Below are 27583 nucleotides of genomic sequence, written 5' to 3'. Positions count from 1 at the left end.
CCGTCTGTCTAAGAAGACATCAAGCAAACTCGGCAAGGACAGCTGCCAGTGTGGGTCCTTTAGACCCATCTCTCTGCTAAACGTAGATACTAAACTCTTCACTGGCAGTCTGGTGGCCCGTCTTGGCCCTCTTGTGCCGGGACTGGTGGCCCCGGATCAGGCAGGTTTTATCCCTAGAGAAAATGCACTTATAGTACTAAACTGATCCTCCCCTCATAGATAAGGCTACCGCTCCAAAAGGGAGATCATGCTACTCTCTATAGATGCCGAAAATGCCTTTGTTCTTTTTCACTGGCCCTATCTGGAAGAGATATTGGCCCATTTTGGTTTCAGAGATCGGTTTTGATCATGGATCTTGAGCAACTATGGGGAACTGAAAACATCTGTTAGAGTTAACTGTCGGAGTTCCGTACCTTTCCTTATAAGCTGGGGCACAAAACGCGGATTTCCATTGTCACCTCTGTTATTCGCGTTTTACATGGAACCACTAGCACAAAGAGCGAGAGAACACCTGGCCATCACGGGGTGCACTTCGGTGGGGAATAACATGTCATCAGCTTATATGCTGATGACATTATAGTAACATTAGAAAATCCTTGAGACGCCCTACTGGTCCTTTTATAGGAGATGAGAGAGTTTGGAGAGGCTTCTGTACAAATCTTCATAAATCACAGGCCCTTAATATTTCTGCTTTGCTGAGACAGTGGCTTATCAAGCCCAGAGTCACTCGCTACAGTGGGCGACTGGGTCCATTCCTATCTGGGAATTCAGCTGGTGCCGACATTGAGGAAGGTTAACACTATTAGTTATCAGAGTCTACTACAGCGAGTAAGGGCTGATCTAGCTCGATGGAAACCTAATCCTGTGTCTTTGCTGGCCCATGTAGCACCTCTGAAATTATGGTTCTCCAGAGGATTTTTTTCCTCTTCTAGACTCTCCCATTACAACCCCAGCCAGGGATGATATAATCTGTACAGGAGCTCATACAGTGCTTTGCCTGGGCCCATGGTCGCCTTTGTATGAAACCGGAACTCAGCTGGCATGCTCCCCGAGCTGGGGTCCTGGGTATCCAGAGTTTGCTACATTACTATTGTGCGGCCCAGCTTCACTATCTAGTCGAGTGGTCCAGAGCAGAGTCTGAGATGCCTTGGTTATTTATGGACTCGTCAGTGGCCGGGACCCCGCTGTGGAAGATTCCGTGTTTGCCATGGGTCCATAGACCGGCACGCTTCTATCTATCTTCGATAACTGGCTCACTCCTAAGGGTATGGGACGGGCAGGCGACAAGTAGCAACCTCTCTTCATTTCCCTCCCCCTTAACTCCTGTAGTTGGCAATCCCGACTTTACACTGGGACTTAATCTAGCGGATTCCGGCTCTGGCAGGGGGTGAGATGCCGCTCTAGTGGGCATTTTTTCGATGGGGAGGGCTCCATTCCTTTTGATAGGCTCAGAGACAACTGTGCCATACTGGAGGACGAGAGGCTGCGTTCTATCCAGATTCAGCATTGGGTTATGCAGCCCTCAGTTAGGGTAGGGGCGCAAAGACACAGGACAAAGTTCGAGAAATGGTTTCTTACCAAACAAACGGATAAACGTCTAATCATGGATTTGTATACAATGTTGTTGCCTAGCTTGCTTGTGTCGAAGTCTCCGGTGCAGCTTCGCTGGGAGGCGGAGCTGGGTAGACAGTTAACCCATAAGGAGTGGCAAGATATTACAGGATGTGCCATTCATACTGGTACTTGACCCCGACTCCATAGAGGAAACATGCCCCTCCGTGCCGAATGTTGGCGAGGATCTGGAGCGCCGGTGACTCATACACATATTCTGTGGGATTGCCCCAAGTTGGTTCACTTCTGGGAAGACATTCTGGCCACCATTGACACGCATTTTCAGACTCAATTTTCCCACTTTCACGCCTATATAATCCTGGTAAAAAGAACAGATGATGGATGGAATGCTGAATTAATCATACATTCTTCCCCAGTCACAGATCTGGGTTAAATCCATCAGGTTTTTTGGGGCGCCTTGTCATTCTATTTGAGACCCAGCCATATGCACATCAGTCTTTACCCTGTTACCCATGGGAACAGTCCAGCCCAAACTGCCAGGCCAGGTCTTCCCTGGACCAGAAACAAGCATCCTGGGACCGATTTTGGGGTAACACCCCATATCAGCCAGGCTAGCTTGAATCTGGTGGCGTACCGAGCACAGTACCCACGTCTGGGCTGATGAGGAGTGTTACCCTGAAACCATCCCAGGATGCTTGATTCTGGTCCAGGGAAGACCTGGCTTGGCAATTTGGGCTGGACTGTTCCCGTGGGTCAAGTCAACGAGCCATAATAAGGCTTTGCCACAGATGCCTTTTACACACAGCCTGTATATCAGTATTGTGTGAGAAACGGTATCAAAGGCTGCTTATACGTCAAGAAGCATGGCAGGGGAACCAGCATATAAGGATAGTCGAATGTTATCAGTAACTGCCACCAGCGTGATCTCAGAGCTATGAAAAGTTCTAAATATGGATTTATATCTTGATTCTGATTGTTGTCCAGAAAATAGTTAGTCCAGTATGCATTGGTATTCTGTTGGCCCGAGCTTGGCCTCACTAGTCTTTCAGTAAGCCTACTCACATCTTTTTATTGGGTACAATGTTTTCTATTCCAGGAAAGGGCTTCTCTCCATAGGAGGAGATGCTATCCCTCCCTGTTGTTGCTTTTCTTGGCACCTGGTTCTTGAGAAATGTGCCTTTCTTCAGAAAAGTTGGATGTTGTGACTTCTGCTAGGATTTCTTCCACAAAAGAACAGTAACGTTTTATTTATTGTCTTGCAAGAGAATATCAACCAGCTTAATAGGCAAGGTTTCATCATTTTCTAAACATTTTGTCAAATCAGACATCCATAGGAGCACCTTCAACATCTACCTGGCTGCCATGGGGGCCAGCGTCAACAAATTAATGAATCCTTCACTGCCAGTGAGGTTGTAGAATAGAATCTGGTATGCCAGCTGCACGTGTTCTCTGGTCATTTGTACAGCCCTTTCTTCTCTCTTTGGATCTGACCCTAGGTCTGGTCATAATAATGTACAAGCTCTTTGAGCCCATGGTTTCCTGAAACTTGAAGCTCCTGTCTTTGAATACTTCTTGATCACTGTAATTTCAGCCAGTGACTTTTGTCAACTTATGTCTCTGTACTCTACACTGTGCCCCTTCAAGATAATGTGGTTCTGAGTACACATCCAACTTTTGTTGCATACATTTTGACTGAGTTTGACCTGAACAGGAGTATTCCTCGGCCCCACACCTCCCACCCCCAATTTCCCTCCTTGCCTGCATGCTGTCTCAGATGAACAGAGAATGCACAGTTTCTGAAGCATGCCATACATCAAACCATGGCTCTGCATTCTACGGACCAACTCTTTGTAACATATGCAGGCACTCATTTTAGCTGAGCTACAGCTAGAGTCATTATTATCGGATAGACTGTGTGCGGCATCTCACATGTTCCACTGCAGTGCTCTGCCCGAAGAGAAACCTCTGTTCTTTGTTCCCACACATGCAAGCTAGTACAGCTTTAGTGATATCTTCAGGCACATACCCATCAAATAATTCTACAGATGTTACACTCTTTCGGTACAGTTCCGAAGGGCTGCACAATTTACCCAGATGTTTGTCTTCTTAAGCCGGAGATGCCTGGTGTTCCGTATCCTCCTCTATATCTAGTCACTGTACAGTAACATCTACCCACAGTTGAGAATAACATAACCTGTACATTCGCTTGGTGATTAGTATCTTTGTAGCGATTAGTTTACTCCTAGTCTATAGACATTTTCCCATTAACAGCTCCCTCCCTTCAACCAGCATTGTATTGGCTAAAACTAAACTGCTGGCTGGTTCCTTTTTACCTAGTCAAAAATGGGTTGAACTGTATATTACAAGAGATAGACTAAGATGAGTCAGTAGCTGGATGGTCAACACTCATCCTTGTTTGCCAAAGAAGAGCTCTGTATTTCCACTTGCTGGGAGCAAGGTAGACCCATTGTTATCTCTACAGAATCAGCCTGTACTTGTTTCATCTTCACTACTTTTGTATTCACATGGTGAGCCATTAACGTGTGGAAACCTCTACTGAGCGCCTATTTCACTCCTAAACTCTCACTTGCTTTCTGTTCACTTTTTTGCTTCATCTACTTCTCAGTCATGGAGGGGACTGCTCTGAAGGTGGGAGCACAATGCCACCTTGGGTTCTTGTGAAATGTTCCAGTTTGCGGGGCTCAGTGTTTGCTTTGATTGAACAGGCAGGATGTTCAGTGTCTGTCCCAACGAAGCCATGCAGTCACAGAAACCTAGCATCATAAGGGTGTGAAAAGTAGGGGTTAAAATGTTTCCAGTGAGTGACCATGGTTGTTGGTTGATTGTACAAGGTTTTCCTACCACTATTGCCCTGGGAATACAAAATATCGTACTTGTCATGCATTTCCACTCTACAAAGGCTAGTTCATATTGGTCAGAGGACAGGAAAATTGGAAAGTTCGGCCATGTTGAATGTTTTCCACACGTTATTCAGCTTTGTGCATTTTTCCTCACTTAGCTTCATTTTAGGGTCTCCCAGGACTGGAATCCTTAGGGTAGAACTCAAGAGAATTCCCCTAACACTCCCCACCTTCTCTCCAATTTCCTAGAATGTCTACTTTTCTGAAGTGTTCGCTTTCCAGGCTAACTTTCTGCTGCGCAGTCCGCAAGTGTGGCAATGTCCCTAGTTTCCTATGATGTTCACTGTGTATTCTAAAAATACTTTGTGTGTAATATTTGTCTGATTTAATTGTTTATGTAAAATGTGGCAAATGTGCTGAGAAAATACTTTATTTAAAGCATGTATATTTGTTTGTCAGCTTCTTATATGCCTGGTATGCCTGCTGGAATCCCTCCTTACCCGACAAGTCACGTGGCCAATCCAAGGTACTGTGAAGAATTGTACTTTATTAGTCATGTCATTGCTCAAAAATCATTTAGTTGATCAACAATGCCTTCTGTCATTATTAAATGTTTCCTTCTCATAGTGTTTTCCTTCCAAATGCTGCAGTCATTGGATTTTCACATATCTAGTGCTTGGAAATTTCGATCCCAAATCCGTGTGTCAAGAATTTGCGTGCAGACCATTTTTGCCTTTATAAGCCTGGGACAAATGGACCTTTTCTTCTGATACTGAGAAATGTATACTGAGCAGATGTCTGCTTCCTTATACTTGTAACCTCCTAATTAAGGACTGAATACTACTCCTAGGTCCAAAACTCTCTATTCTGGGAGTATTACAGATGTAGGAACACTGGTGAAAGTGTGGCATTCCGTTTCAGACTAAAGTTCACACTGTTTACAGATATCCCCAGGGTAGATGTCTAACAACTGTCATTCTGGGTTAGATCTCCCCCTAGTCCTAGTAACTTACCAAGGTAGAAGAAAGGTACTCCGTTATTTGACAGTTTGTGTAAGAAATGTCAAGCTCCAGTACATATGCTACAGATATAGCTAGCCTGATGAGGGGTATTACCCCGAAACCGGTGCCAGGATGCTTGTTTCCTGTCCAAGGAAGACCTGGCTTGGCTGTTCAGGCTGGACTGTTGACATGAGGAACAGTGTCAAGACTGATTTGCATATGTCTGGGTCTGAATTGAGGTGGTGAAGTGAGCTAAAGAACGATGATGGATTCAACCCAGATCTGTGACTAGGGGTGAGCGTCTGAAAAGTTTCACTTCTCCGTCCATCATTTCCTTGCGTTTGCTTTGTTCGCCCTAAGTTGGCAGGGTATGCCCAGACGTGGGTCCCTTGCTCACTTTGCCACTGGATTCAAACTAGCCTGACTGATGAGGGGTGTTACCCCGACATCGGACCCAAGATGCTTGTTTCTGGTCCAGAAAAGACCTGGCTTGGCAGTTTGGGATGGACTACTCCCATGAGTAACATGGTCAAGGCTGATTTGCATATGATTGGGTCTGAAGTGAGGTGGCGAAGTGAGCTAAAGAACGATGATGAATTCAACCCAATCTGTGACTGGGGGAGAGTTTTTCCTGGTTATGTAAGCATGATAAAAGGCCTGACTTGTCACTGTAAACGTGAACATATGTGCCTCTTTTGTGGAGCGCATATTTCTGTGAGCAGTTTTCAACACCACAACAGCAGAATATATTCTGTTGTAAACCAACACAGCTCATTTTATAGCAAGGTGCTCTCTGTATCGAGCTTGGATCACCCTGGCAGCATTTCTACATTTTATGTATCTACTCTGCTGCCGCCTCTTCCTTACATGGACCTGTAATGAGATGTTACAGGTTGTCACATGTAAGAAGTGTTGCCTTTCTCTCCTCATTCGCCATAGTGATTGAAGTAGGCAGGCAGCTCTGACTTGCTTTTGCAATTGGCGGGCATTCATTGCTCTGAAAGCAGTGTGCAGACCTATAACTGTGTGCGTTTATTGAACTGTTCCTATTTCTAAATTCCCTTGCAGGTACGCTTTACAGTACCGCTGGAGCGTAATTAAGAGCCCCTTTTTAAGTTGAACGTGCAAAACCATGTGCTACCGCATGTGCTCTTGCTTGTGAGACTCTTGTATCTGAAAATGGGTTTGTAACCCGCCCTTAGCTTATCATTCGTTGGCATCACTGTCACTCTTCTTTGCTATCTTCTCCATAGCTCTTTTAAAAAAAATCTTGTTTAACTTATCCCCTTCAACTCCAGTTTTTTCTCACTCCCCATCTGTTTCTTCTCCCCCCTCCCACCGCCCGGTGTCTCTGTGTCTTTGCATGACGCTGCTGTCAAAATGTTTTTATTTACTTTGTTAGCATGCCACAATCCAGTGCTTTCTTTCCCCCATAATTTTGCTTACTTTGATCCACTTCCAATCTCTTGCTCTCTCCATTTATTCCCTAACATCATCGCTCTCTCATTCTCTCTCCTTCCCCCGTTTCTCCTCTTTTGCTTTCTTCCTCCTCTCCACTGTCCCATTTCCCTCCCTTGTACTCTTTCTTCCCCCACTTGTCTCCCCCTCGCTCCTCGTGTGCACAATCTAGCCCTAAAAAGCGATATGAAGCTGCGTTATAGCGCTTTTTAAAATCATCCCATTAACCACCCCACCTCCCCCGTTACCCCCACCCCCCCCTCCCCCTCCCCCCCACCACACACACACACACACACACGATTACTAAATCCAAAAGCTTGCCCATGGGCAAGACATTTTGGCTCTCCCAGTGCTTGTTTCTCCTAGCAGTTTTTCTTTGAGGCCCTTAACATTCACAGCTATAGAGTTCTTACAGCCAAGCGCAGAAGGCTCTTGGCTGCCATACACTTATTCACATATTAACCCGTCCAACCTGGTTCAGTAGAGCCAGTGTAAAATTTGTAATTTCAGAAAAGGAACCTGTAAGTCAGAAAAGAGGGAACCAAAAGACCTAGGTTCTGTATTGGGTATGATAATTTCTGCCTTAGATTCGAAGTGGTAAAGCTTTTTGCTCATTAGATTGGGATATTTTATTTACTAACCTGTGATTCTAAAAAAAAACATGCTGCAAAACTTATTATTAAACAGATCATCACCAATGGATCATGGTTACTTTCAACTCTAAATAATCATCAAATCAGCAAATGTCTCCCACCTGGCTATCCCATGCAAAATATAATGGAGACAACTCCTACATTTGTTCTTTTGGAACATGAATTTGACCAAATAGTCAAATAATTGTCGGAACGTGGGTGAGGGATACTTTAGGAAGCGTAGGCTCCTATATTCCTAGATAAGCATTTCTGGAAAAGAGGAGGGCTTGTTCAAGCACTGAATAAACACCTCCTTTCCAACCCCCCTCCCCCCCAACCAATGATGTTTGGAGCTATACCATCATGATAACCTTCTATTCAGTCTACACAAAATAAAATAGAGTACAGTAATTTGGGGTTTTGGGAATCTTGCAGGCACATCTACCCTATTGTAAACATTACAAATTATCGATCTTGATCAATGGTAATCTTGAAAGGGACAATATGAATATCTCCCAGTCACAATGAATTTGGGTACAGTGTGCAAAACATATAATCTTTACCCTGATTTAGGACCACCAGAGGCCCTTCCCTTGAAATTAAAGTGCAAAACTGAAGAACGCAAATCTGCCTTTCCACCCACTTCCTTGTCTCCTGGATGTCCTTTAAGCCATACTGGGAGGTAAATTCTTGCCAATCTGTGTTCCCTATCTTTCTGAATTACCCACTAATAATACATGCAATAATACATGGTTATATAATAAAAGGAGAATTAATGGGGTACACAATATCAGCTGTTCATTGAACCATTAATAGGAAAGGGAACAATCACTCATTATCACTGGAAATCACAACTAAACCCCACCCTACCAATCTCATTATTAAGGGTATTTAAACAGGATGAGCTGCAATTAATCCACATTGGATATCACCTTTGGTGCTGTACAATGTCTCTATTCCATTTTAATTTGTGCCCTACACACTGTTGTGTCTTGACCTGAAAGCAAGGTCCCTGGATAAACTGCCCAACTTTAACATCACCAGGCAAAAGGCTATACAAGTTTGGATATGCGAGAAAAGCCCTATTGACTAGACACCCACCAAAGTCATGGTATAATAAAAACAAATTTGATTAAGTCATACTCTCATTGGGACGGTAAATTTCTCAAGTCTGGTATAATTAGCCTCACAACAGTGACAAATTAATAACACTCTCGGACATCCTGGATGCAGTTAATGCCTGGGAATCTTTAGACTTGCAGTAATAAGGGGCCCCTTCATGCAATTTAACCTTCTTGTACTTATTCCCCCAAATGGTGTGCCTGCCTTAGTTTCTACTAGCAAACAACAGTTCACTCAAATGTCACTGAGCCAAAGGACTTAATGACAGGCTTCTTTTCTCAACTTGCTGGCAAACCATGGGTAAAAAGGTTCCCTTGTCCAATTGGATTTCCTTATCTTTGAAATTTTGGATTTGTGGCTCATATCCACAAATGAAAATGGGCAAGATTTACAAAAGTGTTAACCCTTTAAACCATGCTCTGCAACTTTTGTAAATGGATATATCTCAAATCCTGCTCAGTGGGTTTATACCAAACCAATGAAAGCATGCTTACTTAGTTAAGTTCTTTCAGGTTATTTTTGGTGTAAACCTGTTCATCAGTTTAGACTCTAGTTGTGAGCAAAGAAATTGCCATGCTGGATCTTATCTGACTACACAAAGTGATTGCCAAATGTGGTGTAAATCTGTTCAGAGGGGTCAAACAAAGTAATTTGTTTTCTAGCCTTTATCAATCAATATAACTTCTTCAAGCAGAAATAGATTGAGCTTTCGAAGAAAAGTGCCCACTCTTATGGTCACCAAAATAAATATCTCGTCTCCAACTACCTCTGAATGACATTAAGGAATTTCAGCCTGTCAGAATTGGATTAACATTATACTTAGCGTTTCTGGTTTTCAGTTAAGACTGATTATAACCGATAAAACACCGCCAAAGGGCAAATTTGTTTTTCAATAGAAAATGCAAAACACCAGATTTTCCTGCCTTTTACTGCTTTGGTGCTCTCTGGTGTTGAACAGTTTAATTACATTGTCTTCCTCAAAGAACTTTTCTGTGATGGATGCTTTACCGCCATGAACAGTGCTCAGCCTCTTAATGTGCCCTTGTGGCCATCTCCAATCAAATCTTGATGGGGGTGCAAACATATCTCTATTATTGCACATCCTTTACATGGTGTGGGACTGGGGTGCTAGAAAGGGGAATTTGACTACTGGGAAACTAGACAGACAGGGAGTTGAGAGAAATTTTCCAAAATTACTTGAAAGAGCAAATTTAATGAAAGAGTATACACAAGGGAGGTAGGAACCGGTAAAGAAATGCAGTAATAATAGACAATAAGACTGACCGAGGAAAAGAAATAAAATCAGATGTCTTTATAAAAACTGGAAAAGCACCATACCTGTAATTATGTACAGAACAAAAAAACAAGAATAAAGACACTAAAAATGGATCCCTCCCGACACGAGGAAAACCGCCACTCAGGCCCTCATCACTAGCAGACTCGACTACGGGAACACCCTCTACTCAGGAACAACAACCAAGCTCCTGAGACTACTACAACGTATCCAGAACTCCTCGGCACGACTGATCCTCGACGTCCCCCGACGCAGCCACATTACACCCCACCTGAGAGGCCTGCACTGGCTCCCCGTCAACAAGAGGATCACCTTCAAACTCCTCATCCACGCACACAAAGCCCTAAACAACACCGGACCTACATACCTCAACAACCGACTCAGCTTCCACATCCCACCCGAAGCCTCCGCTCAGCCAACCTCGCCCTCGCCACAGTCCCTCGTATCCGGAAAACCACCGCCGGCGGCAGATCCTTCTCCTACCTCGCCGCCAAGACCTGGAACGCTCTCCCCACCAGCCTACGACAGACTCAGGACCTGCTGGCCTTCAGGAGACTCCTCAAGCCCTGGCTCTTCGATCAGTAGCGGCCCCCCCTCACCCTCCCCCCCCCAGCGCCTTGAGACCCTCACGGGTATGAAGCGCGCTTTACAAATGCATTGATTGATCGATAACCACTGATTCCTATAATTTTTATTAGATGGGAAAATACTGGGAAAAAAAACACCGGAATTCCTAAAATCTACTACGATGCTATTGCCGCTGCTAAACGGCAGTTCTTCTCAGCTCGCATTGATTCTGCCAGGAACAACGCTAAAGAAATCTTTGCCATAGTGCAGAGTTTTACGTCTCCGCTGGCTCAAGCAAGTGTAATTCCATCTTCTCTCGCCTGGTGTAACACGCTCTCATGCTGCCTCAGCGATAAAATTCAGGCCATCCTGGCTACATTTCCTTCTGGTAATGGTTGCCGCTAGGGGCCTTTGGCGGTGCAACTCGCTGTCTCCACCAGCATTTAGAGCAGTCGAACCCCCTGGAATCTCTTAAAATCCTCAGGGGGCTCAAGTCTGGTTCTCCTTCGGACTCCTGCCCGGCCAGGCTTTTGGCAGCAGTGGCAGAGAGTGTACATATAGAGGTGAACCTTATCATCAATCTGTCTCTTCAGACAGCGGCTGTTCCTCAGGGGTGGATGAAAAACCTTCTCTGGATCCCCTTAACTCAGGGAACTATCGGCCCATCTCCCTCCTTCCGACTATCGCCAAGGTCTGTGAGAAGGTGGTCAATAAACAACTCACAGAATATGTGGAGACTGAGGCACTCCTGCATCCAGCTCAATCAGGGTTTCGAGCCTCTCACAGCACTGAGACTGTCTTAGTAGAGGTGGAGGAGGCCATCCGGGAGTGCCTCGACGCCGGCGGGAGGGCGGCATTAATCTTGCTGGACCTCTTGGCGGCGTTCGACACGGTCCCACATGCTCTTCTCTTGGCCCGACTAGCAGAGATTGGTGTGTTGGGAGCTGTTTGGGGTTGGCTTAGGTCTTTCCTGGAGGAGCGGGTTGAGCAGAATTGGCTCCCTCCTTTCGCCTCCTCCCCTCAGCTGGTTACTACTGGAGTCCCGCAGGGTTCCTCCCTTAGCCCTCTCCTCTTTAACATTTATGTTACGCCACTGATATATCTGGCAGAGGAGCTTGGGGCTAAGGTGATGGCCTATGCGAACGATACCCAGTTGTTGTTTACCTGGGACAAAACATCTGATTCCGTCTCAGCGGTGCAACAGTGCCTAGTTTCAATTTCTAAGTGGTTGGCGGATGCACAGCTTACGTGCAATGAACAAAAATCTGAGATTCTGCTCTTTGGTAAGTTCCCCGCTGCTTCCGAGAGCAGCTGTGGCCGCCCGACTCTTTACTGCCCCTTTCCTCGGGACAGCCTGCTAAAAATCTGGGAGTGTGGTTCGATGAGAGTCTTTCTTTCTCAACACACATTAAGGAACTGGCCGGCTGCTGCTTCGGCCTTCTTAAGACTCTTAGGAACTTTTTCCACTCCTCCTGCAGGTGGCAAGAGAAACTGTCATGTGTGCTTTGATTTTGTCACGATTAGATTATGCCAATGCCCTCTATGCTGGCGCCCCTGGATCCCTGCTTAAAAAGCTACAGGTGGTTCAGAATACAGCGGCCAGATTGTTGTTGGGCATTTTGGCAAGGAATAGTGTGGTTCTCTAATTGCACTCTCTCCATTGGCTGCCTGTGGCGGACAGGGTCAAGTTTAAATCTTTGGTTCTGGCCCATCGTGCTCTCCACGGTTATGGCCCCCTTTATCTTCAGAGGCGCTTCTCTTGTTACGTTCCTTCGCGAGCCCTCCGTTCCATGTCCCTTCGTTTTGCTCAGGTCCCGCGCTTCAAGTTCCAGAGGCTAGGGGGCAGCTCTTTTGTGGTGAAGGCAAGTGTGGCCTGGAATGCCCTCCCCCTTGCCTTGCGGTCCATCCAGGACCCAGCTGTGTTCAAAAGGAAACTTAAGACTCATTTCTTTGCTTGATAGCTTCTTCTTGCACCCCTCTGGTATTGCGCCGGGACACTCACGAGTATCCGAGCGCGTTATAAATGGATATAACATTGTTGTATCATTTTTTGGGGATGTTATGAGCGAACACCGACAACTTGATTTTGTTGGTGGGGGTAATTGATGATTTATTTAAAATTCTGTGAGAATGGGCTAGTTCTTGGGAGTCAAACAGTCCATCTAAGGGTATGTGGGTGATGCAGCAGAAGGTATTTGGGAACTTTTACTTTATTTGAATGGTGTGCAACAGAGGCACTAGCACTAAGCTTTTAACGTGTAGTATACAATGATAAATCCCAAGAAGGCAGCTGACATGATGCTTAGAGACACGCTTGCTGAGACAGTTGAATCTAGAGATATCAGAATAGCCTCAGTGAATACACTGACAACTTAAAAAAACAGGCTTAACATTTCACCAAGTGTGCAATAGGCAAATGATACTGAGATAAGATGGCTTGAAATGCTCAGAGTCTGATATATAGGCCTAATGGGAATGTCTTTCAATAGGATACATTTATTTGGCAAAATGTGGATGATGCGTGTTTGAGTCTAATACCTACACTGTAAAACGCTTAGAGGCCATAACACAAACATGAACTTTGCCTTTCATGGGGCTAAAAGGAAATTCTTTAGTGGTTGCAGATTTTCACCCTGTCCCATATTCACAAGAAGTCTATGTTTTTTGCAATCGTACCTGCAGAGGGACAACAAGGGTTTAGGTCCACCCATTGTCTCAGAAAAATTGGTGCCGAAAAGGTAAAGCCAGTAAAAACATCTATGAAAATTGTATATACCATTTACCAATCTTGCTTGTGGTCCTGATTAATGGACCAAAATAACATTTGACAGATAATTCAAATGTTGGATTCAGACCATATCGTTATATTGTCAATAACATCAACTTATCCTCTCACAAACTGGTTAAAAGCCTGGCAAAACATTGCATGCTACAAAATCATGAGAATTCATCCCTGCTTGACAGGGGAGTAGTAAAGCACTTTCACAAGCAAATTACACAAGATTATTAATGTTTCAAATAAGATTGAGAAACCTGAAAGCAAACGTGGACCTGAGATTCCTCAGCAACTATATCATAAATTAGATGTGCAGGATATTTAGTCCTCTACAATTATTGTCCACACTCAGCACAGCTTAACCAGGTAATTCATTCACGCTTTCTTTTAGTACTACATGACTGCACATGATCTAAACTTGTTGGTAAATCTATTCGTTATAAGTATGCACCTTGAGAACTTTGTCAGTTGTGTCCAGGGTTTCTCCAGGATATATATATGCGTGCCATACATAACTCGCCATTAACCCGGCACCCCTGTTTTTTTACCACCTTAATTTTTTTGTCTCAGTTCTGGGGTGCCACATCATGCATGTGACTTCACTTACGATGTCACATAAATATGGGATGAACGAGGAGGAATTTCCCAACCCCGCCCAGGGACTTCCTAGAATTAGGCTAAAGGCAGCTGTCACTGCCTCCACCTCCCCCAGAGCCGTACCCACTGCTCCAACACATTATTTCTGGTGGCAGGGAGAGAGAGGGAGCTGGAGTGTACGGTGGGAGGAGCAGCACTGCTATTCCCATTTTCCCTCTGACCATCCCTCCCGTTCCACCAACAAAATAAATGAAGCCGGAGTTAGGGATGAGCTAGAGAGAGACTAGAATTGCACTTGAGTCACTTTCCTTCCATACAGCATCTCACTCCTTGCTAGCATCTCTTTGGCACAGACACGCAGTTCTGTGCCCGTTTAAGGAGTCCGGTGCAGACTGGATTTTCTTTTAGGCCAAGAAAAAACACCAAAGAGCGTCGGGCTCCTTGATGGGACAGAGACACATTTCTTCCCTCTCACAATACTTCCCTCTCCATGTGGTGTACCGGTCGTTCTCACATGGTCATGGTTTTCGCCATAGGCTCACCCACTAGTTTGGGGTACCCTTTGTTTCTGATGGATACATCTGCCAGTGGATTCCTCACCTTGTGAATATCCCCTGCGCCAGCATTCCACGGAACTTTTCTTCCCCAGCATTCCACGTCGACGACGTCATAATACACCGGCTCCGCTCGCGACTCCGTATGACGTCACCGGAGCCATAAGAGGCCCACGTCGGCGTGATGACGTCAGTTCCCTTTTTTCCGCGCCGTCGACGCGCAGCGGTTTTTTCCCAGTGCTCTCTAGATACTTGTAGTCTAGTGGTGTATCTTTGTTAAAATCGGTATGTCTTCGACGAGGAAGTCGGGCTTTAAGCCCTGCAGGGAATGCGGAGGCCTGATGTCCATGACGGATCCGCATCAGAACTGTTTATGGTGTCTTTCCTCTGATCATGACATGGAAGAGTGCGGGTGCTGTAGGAGCATGAATCCTAAAGCGCTGAAGGAGAGGAAGACCAAACTCTTCATGAAGAAGATCGGTGAGGAGAAGAGGGGTGAAAAAAGGAGAAATCCAGGCGAGAGTCATCGACTTCGAGGTCGTCTAAGTCGAAGAAGCACCACAAGAAGAGGAAGCATTCTTCTCGACGTCGGTCCTCGAAGTCTAGGAGGTCGAGGTCGGCTTCGCCCCATCGACGTCGGAGCAAGGCCTTGTCCCCTTCGCCTTCTCCTGATAAGTCTCCGAAGTCTCCCTCGCCGAAGCGGGCTCCAGCTCGTTCCCCGACGCCGTCACCGGCACCGTCCAAAGATTCGACTCCGGGTCGAGTGGAATCTGATGTTCATTTGGATGAGCAGGAGCAGGAGGAGGCTGTTCCGGTGCCTGATGACTCTGCGGCTCCGGTGGATGATTCTGAGGAGCCGACGCCGGTGACTCCACAAGGGGATACAGGGACAGTCCCTTATCCCCAATTCCCGGCTCCAGGTACGTATCCTTCGGGATTTCTGAATGCCATGTATGGTATTTTTCAGAAGGCATCCTTCCCATCCGGAGCACCAGCTGGTCCCGTAGGTCCGATGGCGTTTACACTGGGAGTGCCGCAGCAATACGCTCAGGCTCCTTTTCTGCCCTTTATGGCGATGGCGCCTTCTTTTCTTGGCAGTTTCCGGCGCCGGTTGGGGATCCGATTCGACCTCGGATGGACCATCAATCTTCGGAGCCTTCTTCGACGCCGAGGCCGACTCCATCCGCGTCCGGCGCCGCTGACTCCACCTATGGCGCCTCCGACGCCGGTGCCTTTGGCTCCACCGACGCCGCGTACGACGTCGACGACGCCAGCTCCCTGGATCCTATCGAGGCGGGAGGCCCAAAGGGTATTGGAGGAAGGAAGAGATCGGGCAGAGGTGGAAGAAGGTGAAGTCGACTCTTCTTCGGATGAGTTTGAAGGAATAGAGGAAGCAAGTGGTTTGGATACCACCCCAAAGTGGGAGCATGCTTCTGCAAGGTCTTCTCCTCCACAGGAATTGGCACCCTACCATGTCGTGATCAAGAAGGCTGCGGAGTTGTTAGATCTGCAGCTGCCCTCTGTGGAGTACAAATCCAACCTGCTTACAGAGGTGTTGCACTCTCCGACGTCGGCTTCGGAGCCTTTGTTACCTTTCAATGAGGCTCTCTTGGAACCAGTGTTGGAGGTGTGGAAGAAGCCTCTATCAGCTCCGGCGGTTTGCAGACAGGTGGCAAGGAGGTACAGGGTTGCACCAGGAGACCCGGATTTTTTATCCACGCATCCTTCTCCGGAGAGCCTAGTGGTGCAGGCTTCATGTTCTAAACATGCTTCGGGTGCTTTCCCCCAATCTCCTGCTGATAGGGAGTCAAAGAAAGTTGATCAGGCGGCCAAAAAGACTTTCTCCTCAGGAAGTATGGCGTTGAAGTCATCAAATGCCACATGCTTGCTGGGGCGTTCATGCCCTGATGGACTCTATAAAAACTTTGGCCCCTAAGTTACCTGAGGGGGATAAGTCGTCCTTCTTGGAGGTTGTTGCGGACACTCAGGCAGCTGCCAGGCAGGTGATCCAGTCTGGGCTGGATACGGCGGACTCGGTGGCGAGGATTATGGGGTCGTCCATTGCTGCAAGGAGACAGGCTTGGCTCCGTTCTTCAGGTTTTTCAGCAGATGTCCAGGCCACGCTGGTAGATCTGCCTTTTGACGGACAGAAGTTGTTTGGGGAGAAGGCAGATTCTGCCCTTCAACGTTTTAAGGACAGTAGGTTGACGGCGAAGTCCTTGGGTCTGCAGGCTCCTGCTAGGGGTTCAACATTCCGAAAGGCTAGGGGATTCGGAAGATCTTCTTTTCGTTCCTTCCGTCAACCCCAGCAGCAGCAGCAACAACAGCAGCAGAATCCCCTCTATCGCTCCTATAGAGGGAAGCAAAGGGGTCGGAGAGGTTCGGGTCGCAACCCTTCTTCTTCCTCCTCCTCCTCTGCTCCAAATGAGGCTTCAGGGAAGCAGCCCTAGATCCCCCATCCCGGATCATGTAAGACCTGTGGGGGGTCGGGTGTCCTACTTTCTACGGGGTTGGAAATCTGTTACAACCGACCTTTGGGTTTTGAACCTCGTGGAGACTGGGTACGCCCTTCCCTTTCGGGAGTTTCCTCCCCCTTACCCTCCTTGCCAAGGTTATTGCTCGGAAGACCATCTGCTTCTCCTGCAGAAAGAAGTTCTAGCCTTGCTTCAAAAGGGTGCGATAGAGGTGGTTCCGGAGCAGGAAAGGGGTCAGGGATGCTACTCCCGGTATTTTCTGATCCCCAAAAAGGACGGCAGATTGCGTCCGATTCTGGACCTCAGAATCTTGAACTTTTACCTGAAACAGGAAAAGTTCAAGATGCTGACCCTTGCGCAGGTCCTTCAAGCGTTGCAGCAAGGAGACTGGATGGTGTCGCTCGACTTGCAGGACGTGTACTTTCATGTCCCAATCCTGAAGTCGCACAGGAGGTATCTCCGTTTTACAGTTGGGTCGCAACATTATCAGTTTGCGGTCCTCCCGTTTGGTCTTACTACCGCACCTCGAGTCTTCACAAAGGTGATGGCAGTGGTGGCTGCTCATCTCAGGTGGTCGGGGATTCCGGTTTTCCCCTACCTGGACGACTGGCTTCTTCTGAAGGCAGAGTCCCCAGAGATGGTGCAGCGTCATCTGCAGGTGACAACTCCGCTGTTGTTCGACTTGGGTTTTTCGATCAATGTGCCCAAATCTCACCTGGTGCCCTCTCAACGCAACCTGTTCATAGGGGCAGTACTGGACACTACTGTGTGTCGAGCATTCCCTCCTCCTCAAAGGATTCTCGACATTCAGGAAATGGTCCCTTTATTCCACAATGGAGCGGTTGTTCCAGTTCTGAAGGTTCTTCGCCTGCTCGGTCTGTTCGCCTCCTGCATTCTGTTGGTCAACCATGCACGCTGGCACATGAGGGCGCTCCAGTGGTGCCTCCGCAGGCAGTGGTATCAGCACAACGGGGATCTCGGGGAGTCGATCAGGATCTCCAGAGAAGCTGCAGCGGATCTATCTTGGTGGAGCGTGGAGGGCAATCTGTCCCAAGGAAAGCCTTTCCATCTACCTCCATCGGTGGCCACAGTGATAACGGATGCCTCCACCCTAGGGTGGGGTGCTCATCTGGGGGATCTGGAGATCAAGGGTCTTTGGTCTCCAGAGGAAAGGTTGCTTCATATCATCCTTCTGGAATTGCGGGCGATTCGTTTGGCACTCAAGGCCTTCCTCCCTTCCCTTCGCGGTCAGTCGATTCAAGTCCTGACGGACAACCCGACCGCGATGTGGTATGTCAACAAGCAGGGAGGAGTGGGGTCTCTTTGTCTGTGCAGAGAGGCCCTGCGTTTATGGTCCTGGGCTCAGGACCATCAGATTTGTCTGATGGCAAATCATCTGGCCGGGGTACTGAACGTGCGTGCGGACAGTCTCAGTCGGCAGTTCTCCGCCGATCACGAGTGGAGGCTCCATCTGGAGGTGGTTCGTCACGTCTTTCGGTCGTGGGGAACCCCTCGAGTGGACCTGTTCGCCACCCGCGAGAACGCGCACTGCCTGTCATTCTGCAGTCTCCAGTTTCCGATGCAGGGGGCGCTGGGGGACGCGTTTCAGTTGAGTTGGGGCTCGCAACTCTTTTACGCGTTTCCTCCCATACCCTTGATTCCTCGGGTTCTGAGGAAGATTCGCCAAGACCGGGCCCAAGTTATTTTGGTCGCCCCGGATTGGCCAAGAAGGGTGTGATATACAGATCTTCTCCACCTCTCCTCGTGCCCTCCGCTCCGTCTCCCTCTGAGGGCAGACCTCCTCTCGCAGTCGGAGGGGCAGGTTTTACACCCCCACCTCCAGAGCTTACACCTTCATGCCTGGAGATTGAACGGGGCAACCTGAATTCTTTCTCTCTCCCATCTGATGTGGTAGATGTTATTTTATCGGCCAGGCGACACTCCACCAAGTCCATTTACTCCTACAGGTGGTCCAAGTTTGTTAAATGGTGTGGAGAGAGATCCATTGACCCTTTGATAGCCCATCTTTCTGAGGTGCTCCAGTTTGCCCTTTCCTTGGCTCAGCAGGGCTGTGCTGTGGCCACGGTCAAGGGGCTATCTTTCGGCCTTGTCGGCTTTTCTATGCCTTCCGGATCAACCGTCGCTATTTAAATCTCCGGTTGTTCTGAGGTTCATCAAGGGCCTTACAAACATGTTTCCTCCCACTCCTTTTGTAATGCCACAGTGGGATCTTAATCTTGTTTTGGCCTTTCTGATGGGGTCTCCTTTTGAGCCTCTACATAGCTGTCCGTTGAGGCTGTTGTCCTTTAAGGTGGTTTTTCTTGTAGCCATAACCTCGGCAAGGAGGGTGAGTGAGCTTCAAGCTCTTAGTTCCAAACCTCCTTTTCTTACCTTACATGCTGAACGGATGGTTCTCAGGACCAGGGCTGCCTTCCTGCCAAAAGTTGTTACTCCCTTCCATTTGGGGCAGTCTATTACCCTCCCTGTTTTCTATCCACCCCCTCATTCTTCTAAAGAGGAGGGAAGACTCCATCGTCTGGACCCAAAGAGAGCTGTCAGCTTTTACTTGGATAGGACTAAAGACTTTTGCCTTGATGATCAACTTTTCGTTGGCTACGTTGGTCATTCAAAGGGTAGAGCGGTGCACAAGCGCACATTATCAAGGTGGATTGTCCTTACCATCAAGATCTGCTAAGCCCTGGCTGGTAAGACTCCTCCTGAGGGTATTCGTGCTCACTCTACTAGAGCTAAGTCTTCAACATCTGCTCTGGCCCGGAGTGTTCCTGTGGCAGATATTTGTAAAGCCGCGACTTGGGCCTCCCTCCATACTTTCGCAAAGCATTATTGCTTGGACTCTGAGATGAGGAGGGAGGGCCACTTCGCGCGCTCGGTCCTGCAAGACTTTTTGGTTTAGGAAGGTGGACACCCTCCTCCGGGAGTGGGGACTGCTGTGGGAATCTATTCACAAGGTGAGGAATCCACTGGCAGATGTATCCATCAGAAGAACAAGTTACTTACCTTCGGTAATGCTTTTCCCCCTTCTTGGTTTGAGGATACAGTATCTGCCTGTGGATTCCTCACTGGCCCACCCGCCTCCCCGTTGTCCACCTTCGTATGCCATAGGATAAGTCTTGTTTGTGATGCTTGTACATTTGTTGGAAATGCTTGTTCATTTGGCATCTTTCTCCTTTATATACTGTGTATATGTGTTGGAGTGTTGTATACTGTGTATTCTTTGAGTTTGTCGTTGGTTCACCTGTTTGCCTCGAAGGCACGGAAAAAATGGGTGGAACTGACGTCATCACGTCGACGTGGGCCTCTTATGGCTCCGGTGACGTCATACGGAGTCGCGAGCGGAGCCGATGTATTATGACGTCGCCCACGTCGACGTGGAATGCTGGGGAAGAAAAGTTCTGTGGAATGCTGGCGCAGGGGATATTCACAAGGTGAGGAATCCACAGGCAGATACTGTATCCACCAGAAAAAGCGTTACCGAAGGTAAGTAACTTGTTCATCAGGAGAAGTGTGGGGAAATTGTATGTTAGGACTTCTCATATTTTCTGGAGGGTCTGGGCTTTAGTTCTACAGATAATTGACGAAATTGTGATACATGATTTTTACGCACACTGACATTTCCAGAGGCTTCTGGGTAATAGCATTGTCTTGATTCACACAATCCCAGCCACCCTGCATTCTCCTGTGTGTCTCCAGTAGATAGCAAACCCTCAGCCCAAACTCTTCAGACCTTTCCCATGGAAGCTGCAAAAACATTTGCTGGTCTGTAAGTGAGCATTCCTGCTCAGATCCATTAAAAAGCCACACAAATGTCAGGTACGGTGCGTTTTCCTGGCCAGCCAACTAGGGCGATAGAAGTCTGGCACCGGCGATAAAAACCCTATGATGTGTAGATATTGAAAATATATAGTTGTGCTAGGTTTTCATACTGCCCTGGGTTGATACCTGCTATCAAAAAACATGTACCTCAAAACTGCATTTCACTTTCAGTTGCTATAAAATTCCCCAAATGTACCCTGGGCCTATCGAAATTTCTATACTTTTTTGCCACCCCTATCCTTAGGAGACTGATGGAGACAGATATTTGGGTCAAACCTTGGTAGGAAAATCTTCCTTCCAAATGGAAATGGAGTTACTATATTTTGGAAATAAATTGCTAAAAATCTGACAAACTACATGCCCCAGGCCAGTCAATCAGGGTGAGGGAAGTCTGCTATCCAAAGAGCAATTCCTTATGATGTGTAGATATTGAAAATATATAGTTGGATTAGGTTTCCATTCATCCCAGGGTGGTACCTGTGGCTAAAGGACAGGTACTTAGACTGACATTTCATGTTTAATTGCTTTAAAATAAAAATTTAACTGTGCGCAGTTTATTGCATGTGGGCATTCCATACCAATAGAAATCCGTAACCTGTGGTACTCCCATTCTAATAAAACATAGATGTGTGTCCATCCTTTGGAGGGATATGTTTCTGCACAAGAAAGGATGGAGGCAATTGGTGTGATCTGAGAAATCTAGCCACGGATTCCTTACCTTTAAACCTCTGGAAGATTTTTCTTGAGCAGTACCCCTACGCACCGGTAGGTGATGTCGGTTGACTCCACATGACGTCGTCATCGTGACTTCCACGTCGTCTATATAGGCGCCACTTCGTGTGCTGAAGTCAGTTTTTTTCTTTCCAAGCCAGCCAGTGCAGATCAATTGAAGAGAGCTGCCCCATGTAATTTTTGACAGACTGTTTTCAACATTTTGTTGACATTTTTTCATTAATGTAAGGGTTCCATCATGTCCAAGAAGACCTTGGGATTCAAACCGCGCGGGCCTGTCATTGTGCACTGTCAGTATGGATCTCCACCTCATGTGCCTTTAGTGCCTGCAGCGCGACTACGACCCGAAATAGTGCTGTGACTGCAAGGCCATAGCTCCTAAAGCTTTGGGGAAGCAGTCCCTAAAGCTGCTTGCAGCCCAGCGTCGGGCACCTCGGAGGTCTCCCCGAGGTCTTGCTCCCGGTCGAGAGGAAGGTTCAAGCACCGCTCCCGGGGCTCTAAAGCTTCGCCCTCCCATTCGAAGATCTCGAAGGGATCAGGTAAGAAGCACCATAAAAAACATAAGAAGTCGAAGAGTGCTTCTACTTCACCCCCGTCCGTCACGCGATGCGACGGAGGAGTCTCGGTGTATGAGGCCTTGTTCTGCAGAGCGTGTGCCTGGGTCGGCTCCGCGTTTCCCCTTCTGTCCTGGAGCGACCCCCGCCCAGTTGAAGGAATTTTATGACACAATGTGTGCCATATTTAGGCGGCCTGACCCTGCTGGCACTCCTTCGGGCTCAGCGGAAGGAGTTCCATTGGGTTCTACCACGGCACCCATGGCTCCTCATGGATCCGTTCCCGGATCCGGACTGGGGCCGGCCGTACCTACTCGACCTTTCCCGACACTGAGACTCCTTGTACGCCGCCGGCATCCACCGGCAGTGTCAGCCCCATTCTCATCCCTGACAACACTAAGTCAGCGGGCATCCGCCAAGGCCGGCGCTGGCAGAGCCCTTGGAGGTGTATCGCATCCTTAGCCTTATTTGGCGGGGCTAGGATTGGAGGAAGATTAGGAGGGAATTCAGGACCCCTTAGAAGTCCCACTTTATTCCGAAGAAATTGACTGGTGTGAGGAACTGGGTGATGCCAGTGGCCTGGATACCTCTCCATAGCCTGGCATGTTTTTCCCTCCTAACCTGGCTATGGAGGAGGAATTTCCTTTGCTATGGTAGTGCATATGGCTTGCAGAGGTCTTGGACCTGCAGCTTCCTACTGTGGCGGTCAAGACCGATGTCTTGACGGAGGTCCTGCAGCCTGGTGTCTCCACCTCAGAACCCTTGCTGCCATCTAATAGGTCCTTGACTGATGCTCCCCTGGGCATGTGGTCCAAGCCCAGTACAGGGGCTCCTGTGAATAGAACAAACACCTGCCGCCATCACCCTGCACCGGGCGACCCAACTTTCCTCGCATCTCACCTGACCCCCGAGAGCATGGTAGTCCAAGCCTCTATTTCTCGTGGCGTGTTTCCATCTGCACCCTCATGTAGGGAATATAAAAAGCTGGGTAGCTTCAGCAAGAAAATATTTTCTTCCACCAGACTAGCATTGCGGTCGGTAAACACTGCATGCCTGTTGGGCCTTTACTCCTATTCCTTATGGTATACGGTTGCGCACATGCTGCCTCAAGTCCCGAAGGAGGCTCGGGCTGTCCTCTCCCAGGCTGTTGCAGACGGGAGGGATGCACAGAAGTTTATCATACACTGTGGCCTTGACACAACAGACTTCCTGGACACATCGATTTCCTTGATGGTGGCCGTTAGGCGCCACACCTGGCTGCGAACATCTGGCTTCTCTGGTGATGTGCAAACCAATCTTATGGACATGCCCTTTGATGGCTCTTGTCTCTTTGGAGATAGTGTGGACATGGTGCTAGAAAGCTTCAAGGAATCACGGGCTACTGCCAAGTCCTTGGGCCTCTCTGTGTTATCTCGTCCTGCGTCTGCCTTTCGCCCCCTTTTTTGGCTACGGAAGGGGCTTCCAACCGCGCCAGCCCTTTGCTAGCCAGAGCACTGTGCAACTTCCGCAACCTCTGCACGGCCATGGGCGTAGCTCGTCACGATCCCCATGGGTTGGGCGGTCACTGGTCGGGTCAGGCCACAAACCCCCTCCCATCTCCACCTCCAAATCCTCCTAGTCCGATCCTCCCAGATCATGGGCGTCCAGTTGGTGGCAGGATATGCCTTCACCTCCACCACTGGCGGGACATCACCTCGGAAAGATGGGTTCTACAGATAATGCGAAGGGGCTACTCACACCCCTTTGAGACTACCCCACCTTCCATGCCTCCTACATACGATTGAGTGACGGAGGATCACCTTGCTTTACTTTGAGAGGAAGTCACAACTCTCTTGGCCAAGGGAGCCATAGAGAGGGTTCCGGTGCCAGAAATAAACTGTGGTTGCTATTCCCGCTACTTTCTGGTCCCCAAAAAGGATGGAGGTCTTCGTCCTATCCTCAACCTCAGAGCCCCCAACTACTTCCTCGGAAAAGAGAAGTTCAAGATGCTCACTCTTGTTCCGGTTCTGTCTGCTCTGGACCCGGTAGACTGGATGGTAGCGTGGGACATGCAGAATGCCTGCGTTTTCCGGTGGGCCACGAGCACTTTAGGTGTACCCTGTTCCCCTTCAGCCTCACTAGTGCCCCTCTAGTGTTTACCAAGCTGATGGCGCTGGCCACAGCTCATCTGCGAAGATCCGGGGTTCCAGTCTTCCCCCTATCTCGACGACTGGCTTTGGAAGGCGGGCTCGCCCCAGGCGGTCATCTCCCATATCCAGACTATGGCAAACCTCCTGCATTTGCTGGGGTTCACTATCAACGTGCCGAAGTCACACCTGACTACTTCGCAGACGCTCCCTTTCATAGAAGCTGTTCTGGGCACGGTGCGGTTTCTGGTCCACCTTCCCGAACGGCGAGTCCGGGATATTCAGGCTATGATACCGATGTTTCAGCCTCTATCCTGGATTTCCGTGAGACTGACTCTGAGGTTGCTGGGCCACATGGCCTCCTGCATCCTGCTATTGAATCATGCCAGTTGGCACATGCAGGCTCTGCAGTGGGACCTGAAGTTCCAATGGACACAGCATCAGGGGAATCTCATCGACCTGGTCCAGATCTCGGAGGGAACTGCGCGAGATCTGTTGTGGTGGCCGACAAGCCGCGAATAGGGTCAAAGGCAGACCCCTCTCCCTTCCCCACCCAGATCTTACAGTAGTGACAGATGCATCGCTCCTGGGAGGGGGCTGCCATCTGGGGGAGGTGGAGATCAGAGGACTGTGGTCTCCGGCAGGCGCCAGGCTCCACATCAACCTGTGGAGCTTTATACGATCTGATTGGCACTGAAAGCCTTCTCACCATCTTTCAAGGTAAAGCTGGTTCAGGTGTTCCCGTACAACACCCACCTCCATGTGATACTGCAACAAACCAGGTGGGGTGGGCTCGTGGATACTTTGTCAGGAGGCCCTGCGTCTCTGGACTCGGCTGGAACAACAGGGCATATACCTGGTGGTGGAATGAAATGAAACAATTAGGTTCTTTTTTTAGAGATACCGGAAGTGAATTCCAGAGCCTAGTAGTAGTATAGACAAAGCTTTTTCCTCCCCATTTTACTTTATGTGCCTTGGGGATGATCAAATTACCACTGCCTGCTGATCTAAGTGGTCTGGCTGGAATGTACGATTTGAAAAATTGTGACTGTTGCCAATGTAACTCCGTGAGAGCCCTAGAGACCGAATCATAGCTAGAAAGCCCAAACAGGACTCACCGCAGCTTTTTGAGCCATCTGAAGTTCATGGATGCTGCGCTTGCTCGCACTGGTGAATAAGGCATTACAGTAGTCCAACCTAGACGCAAATAGTGCCGTGGCCACTGTTTTCCCTAAATCAAACGGGATAAACAGAAGTACTTTCTTCAATATTTAAAGAATAAAAAAGCATGCTGATGTGATTGATCTGAGTTTCAAATGACAGCTTAGTGTAGAAGAAAACCCCAAGATTTTTCACTTTATTAGAGAGTGTCGGAAGAGGGCCCATGTGATTGGGCCACCAGCTGTCTGACCAAGTTCGGGACGGATTTCCAAAGAGCACAACTTCCGTTTTTGATTAATTAAGTTTTAAGCAATTTTCTTGCATACAGTTTCCTATGTGGCCCATACAATCTTGGAAACGAGACGCAGTATCAGTGGACGAGCTGTTAATTGACACAATGATCTGCGTGTCGTCCGCATAGGACACCAGAGTGAAACCCTAATTTCTTATTAACTTAGCCAAGGGAGTGACATACAAGTTAAAGAGAGTGGGGCTCAACGATGAACCCTGTGGGACTCCACATGGAAGTGAAAAGGCCGGGGAAACCAATTCACTGTGAACCACCGTTTGAAATCTATCAGATGGAAACGATCTGAGCAGGAGGAGCTCTTTATCCCTGATCCCCAGTGAGGTCAGACGGTCAACAAACACATTGTGGTTGACCGTATCAAATGCCGCTCAGAGATCTAAGAGAATAAGTGCAGCGCTCTCCCCTCCTCCAGCCCCCCCCCCCTTCCCCATCGAGAGTCTGCCTAAGCTCTTCCGTGGCGGTTATTAGTGCCAATTCGGTACTATGATGGGCCCGGAATCCATATTGTGAAGGATCCAAGATGTCGCCTTCCAAAATGAAGGTGGTTGGTTCTTTATTTAGAAACCTTTCTATTGTTTTTGCTGGGAAAGGTAACCTGGAAATGGGTCTGTAGTTTGAAGGGTCATTTGGATCCAGATTAGATTTCTTCAGAAGTGGTAGAATGGAGGCTTTCTTCCATTCAGTGGGAAAACTCAGTGAGGATATCATGAGATTAAAGATAGGCCAGAGCGATGAGGCTAACATCTCAGGGACTAAATGGAGAACTTTTATTAAGGGAATTAGTTTAGTGATTTGGTCAAGAGTGAAGAGAGGAAAAGAAAAAAAGGTGGGTATGGAAGAACCATCTGGGTCGGATTGAGATCCGGATCTATACCAGAGTTCATTTGGGGAACCAAAGATTGGTTCACTTGAGGCCGAAACGCTTTGATGACCTGTTTGACTTTATGTTGGAAGTAGTCTGCTAACACTTTGCAAAATTGTTGGCTCCTTTCATGATCTTGGGATTCTGGGAGTTTAGAAAGTTTTTTAATAGTACAAAATAGGAGTTTTGAGCAGCCATTAGCTGCTTCTATTTTTTCTTTAAAGTAAGCTGACTTTGCCTTCAAAATAAGGTTTTTATATGTTTGAATAGGTAATCTATAGTCTGTTTTGGTCTGAACATCGCTATCTAGCCTCCATTTCCTTTCTAATCATCTGCACATTTGTTTTTGTGCTCTCAATGACTCATTGAACCATGGTTTTGATGGCGATTGCCTGACTGATCGCAGGGTCAATCAATCAATAATTTGTAGAGCGCGCTACTCACCCGTGAGGTGGGGGAGCTGCTACTGTTCGGACAACCAGGTCTTGGGTCTGTCGCAGGTGGATGGGAAGGGTGTTCCATGTCTTGCGGCGAGGTGAGAGAAGGATCTGCCGCCGCCGGTCGCTTGGTGGATGCATGGAACGGTGGCGAGGGCGAGGTCAGCGGAGCGAAGCTGGCGGTTCAGGGTGTAGAAGGGGAGTCGTTTGTTGAGGTATGCTGGTCCGGCATCTTGGAGTACTTTGTGAGCGTGGGTGAGGAGCTTGAAGGTGATCCTCTTGTTGAAGGGGAGCCAGTGCAGGTTCCTCAGGTGGGGATGTCGAGGACGAGGCGTGCGGAGGCATTCTGTATGCATTGAAGTCTCTTCTGGAGTTTAGCCGTGGTTCACGCGTATAGGGCGTTGCCGTACTCCAGCCTGCTGGTGGCGAGGGCCTGGGTGACCGTCCTTCTGGTTCTGGTGGGGATCCATCGGTAGATTTTGCGAAGCATGTAGAGGGTGTTGAAGCAGGAGGAGGAGACTGCATTGACTTGCTGGGTCATTGACAGAGATGAGTCCAGGATGAATCCCAGGTTGCGTGCGTGGTTGGTGGGTGTCAGCGTAGCTCCCAGCGAGGCCGGCCACCAGGAGTCGTCCCAGGCGGAGGGGGTGGAGCCGAGG

The 27583-nt window shown here is 48.2% G+C and overlaps 1 protein-coding gene across 1 annotated transcript in view; it reads left to right on the top strand.

The window, feature by feature from the left end:
- Window positions 1–27583, top strand: part of TSG101 (tumor susceptibility 101) — a 225373-nt gene that overhangs the window by 81440 nt on the left and 116350 nt on the right. The window contains exon 6 of the mRNA XM_085648060.1: window positions 4893–4959. Within this exon, the coding sequence (XP_085504186.1) occupies window positions 4893–4959 (67 nt within the window). The remainder of the gene's footprint in view (window positions 1–4892; window positions 4960–27583) is intronic.

This window comes from Triturus cristatus, chromosome 3_2 (genome assembly GCF_964204655.1).
Source record: "Triturus cristatus chromosome 3_2, aTriCri1.1, whole genome shotgun sequence".
Lineage (NCBI taxonomy): Eukaryota > Metazoa > Chordata > Amphibia > Caudata > Salamandridae > Triturus > Triturus cristatus.
Note: the sequence above shows the minus strand (reverse complement) of the source record. Positions and strands in the feature narration are given on the sequence as shown.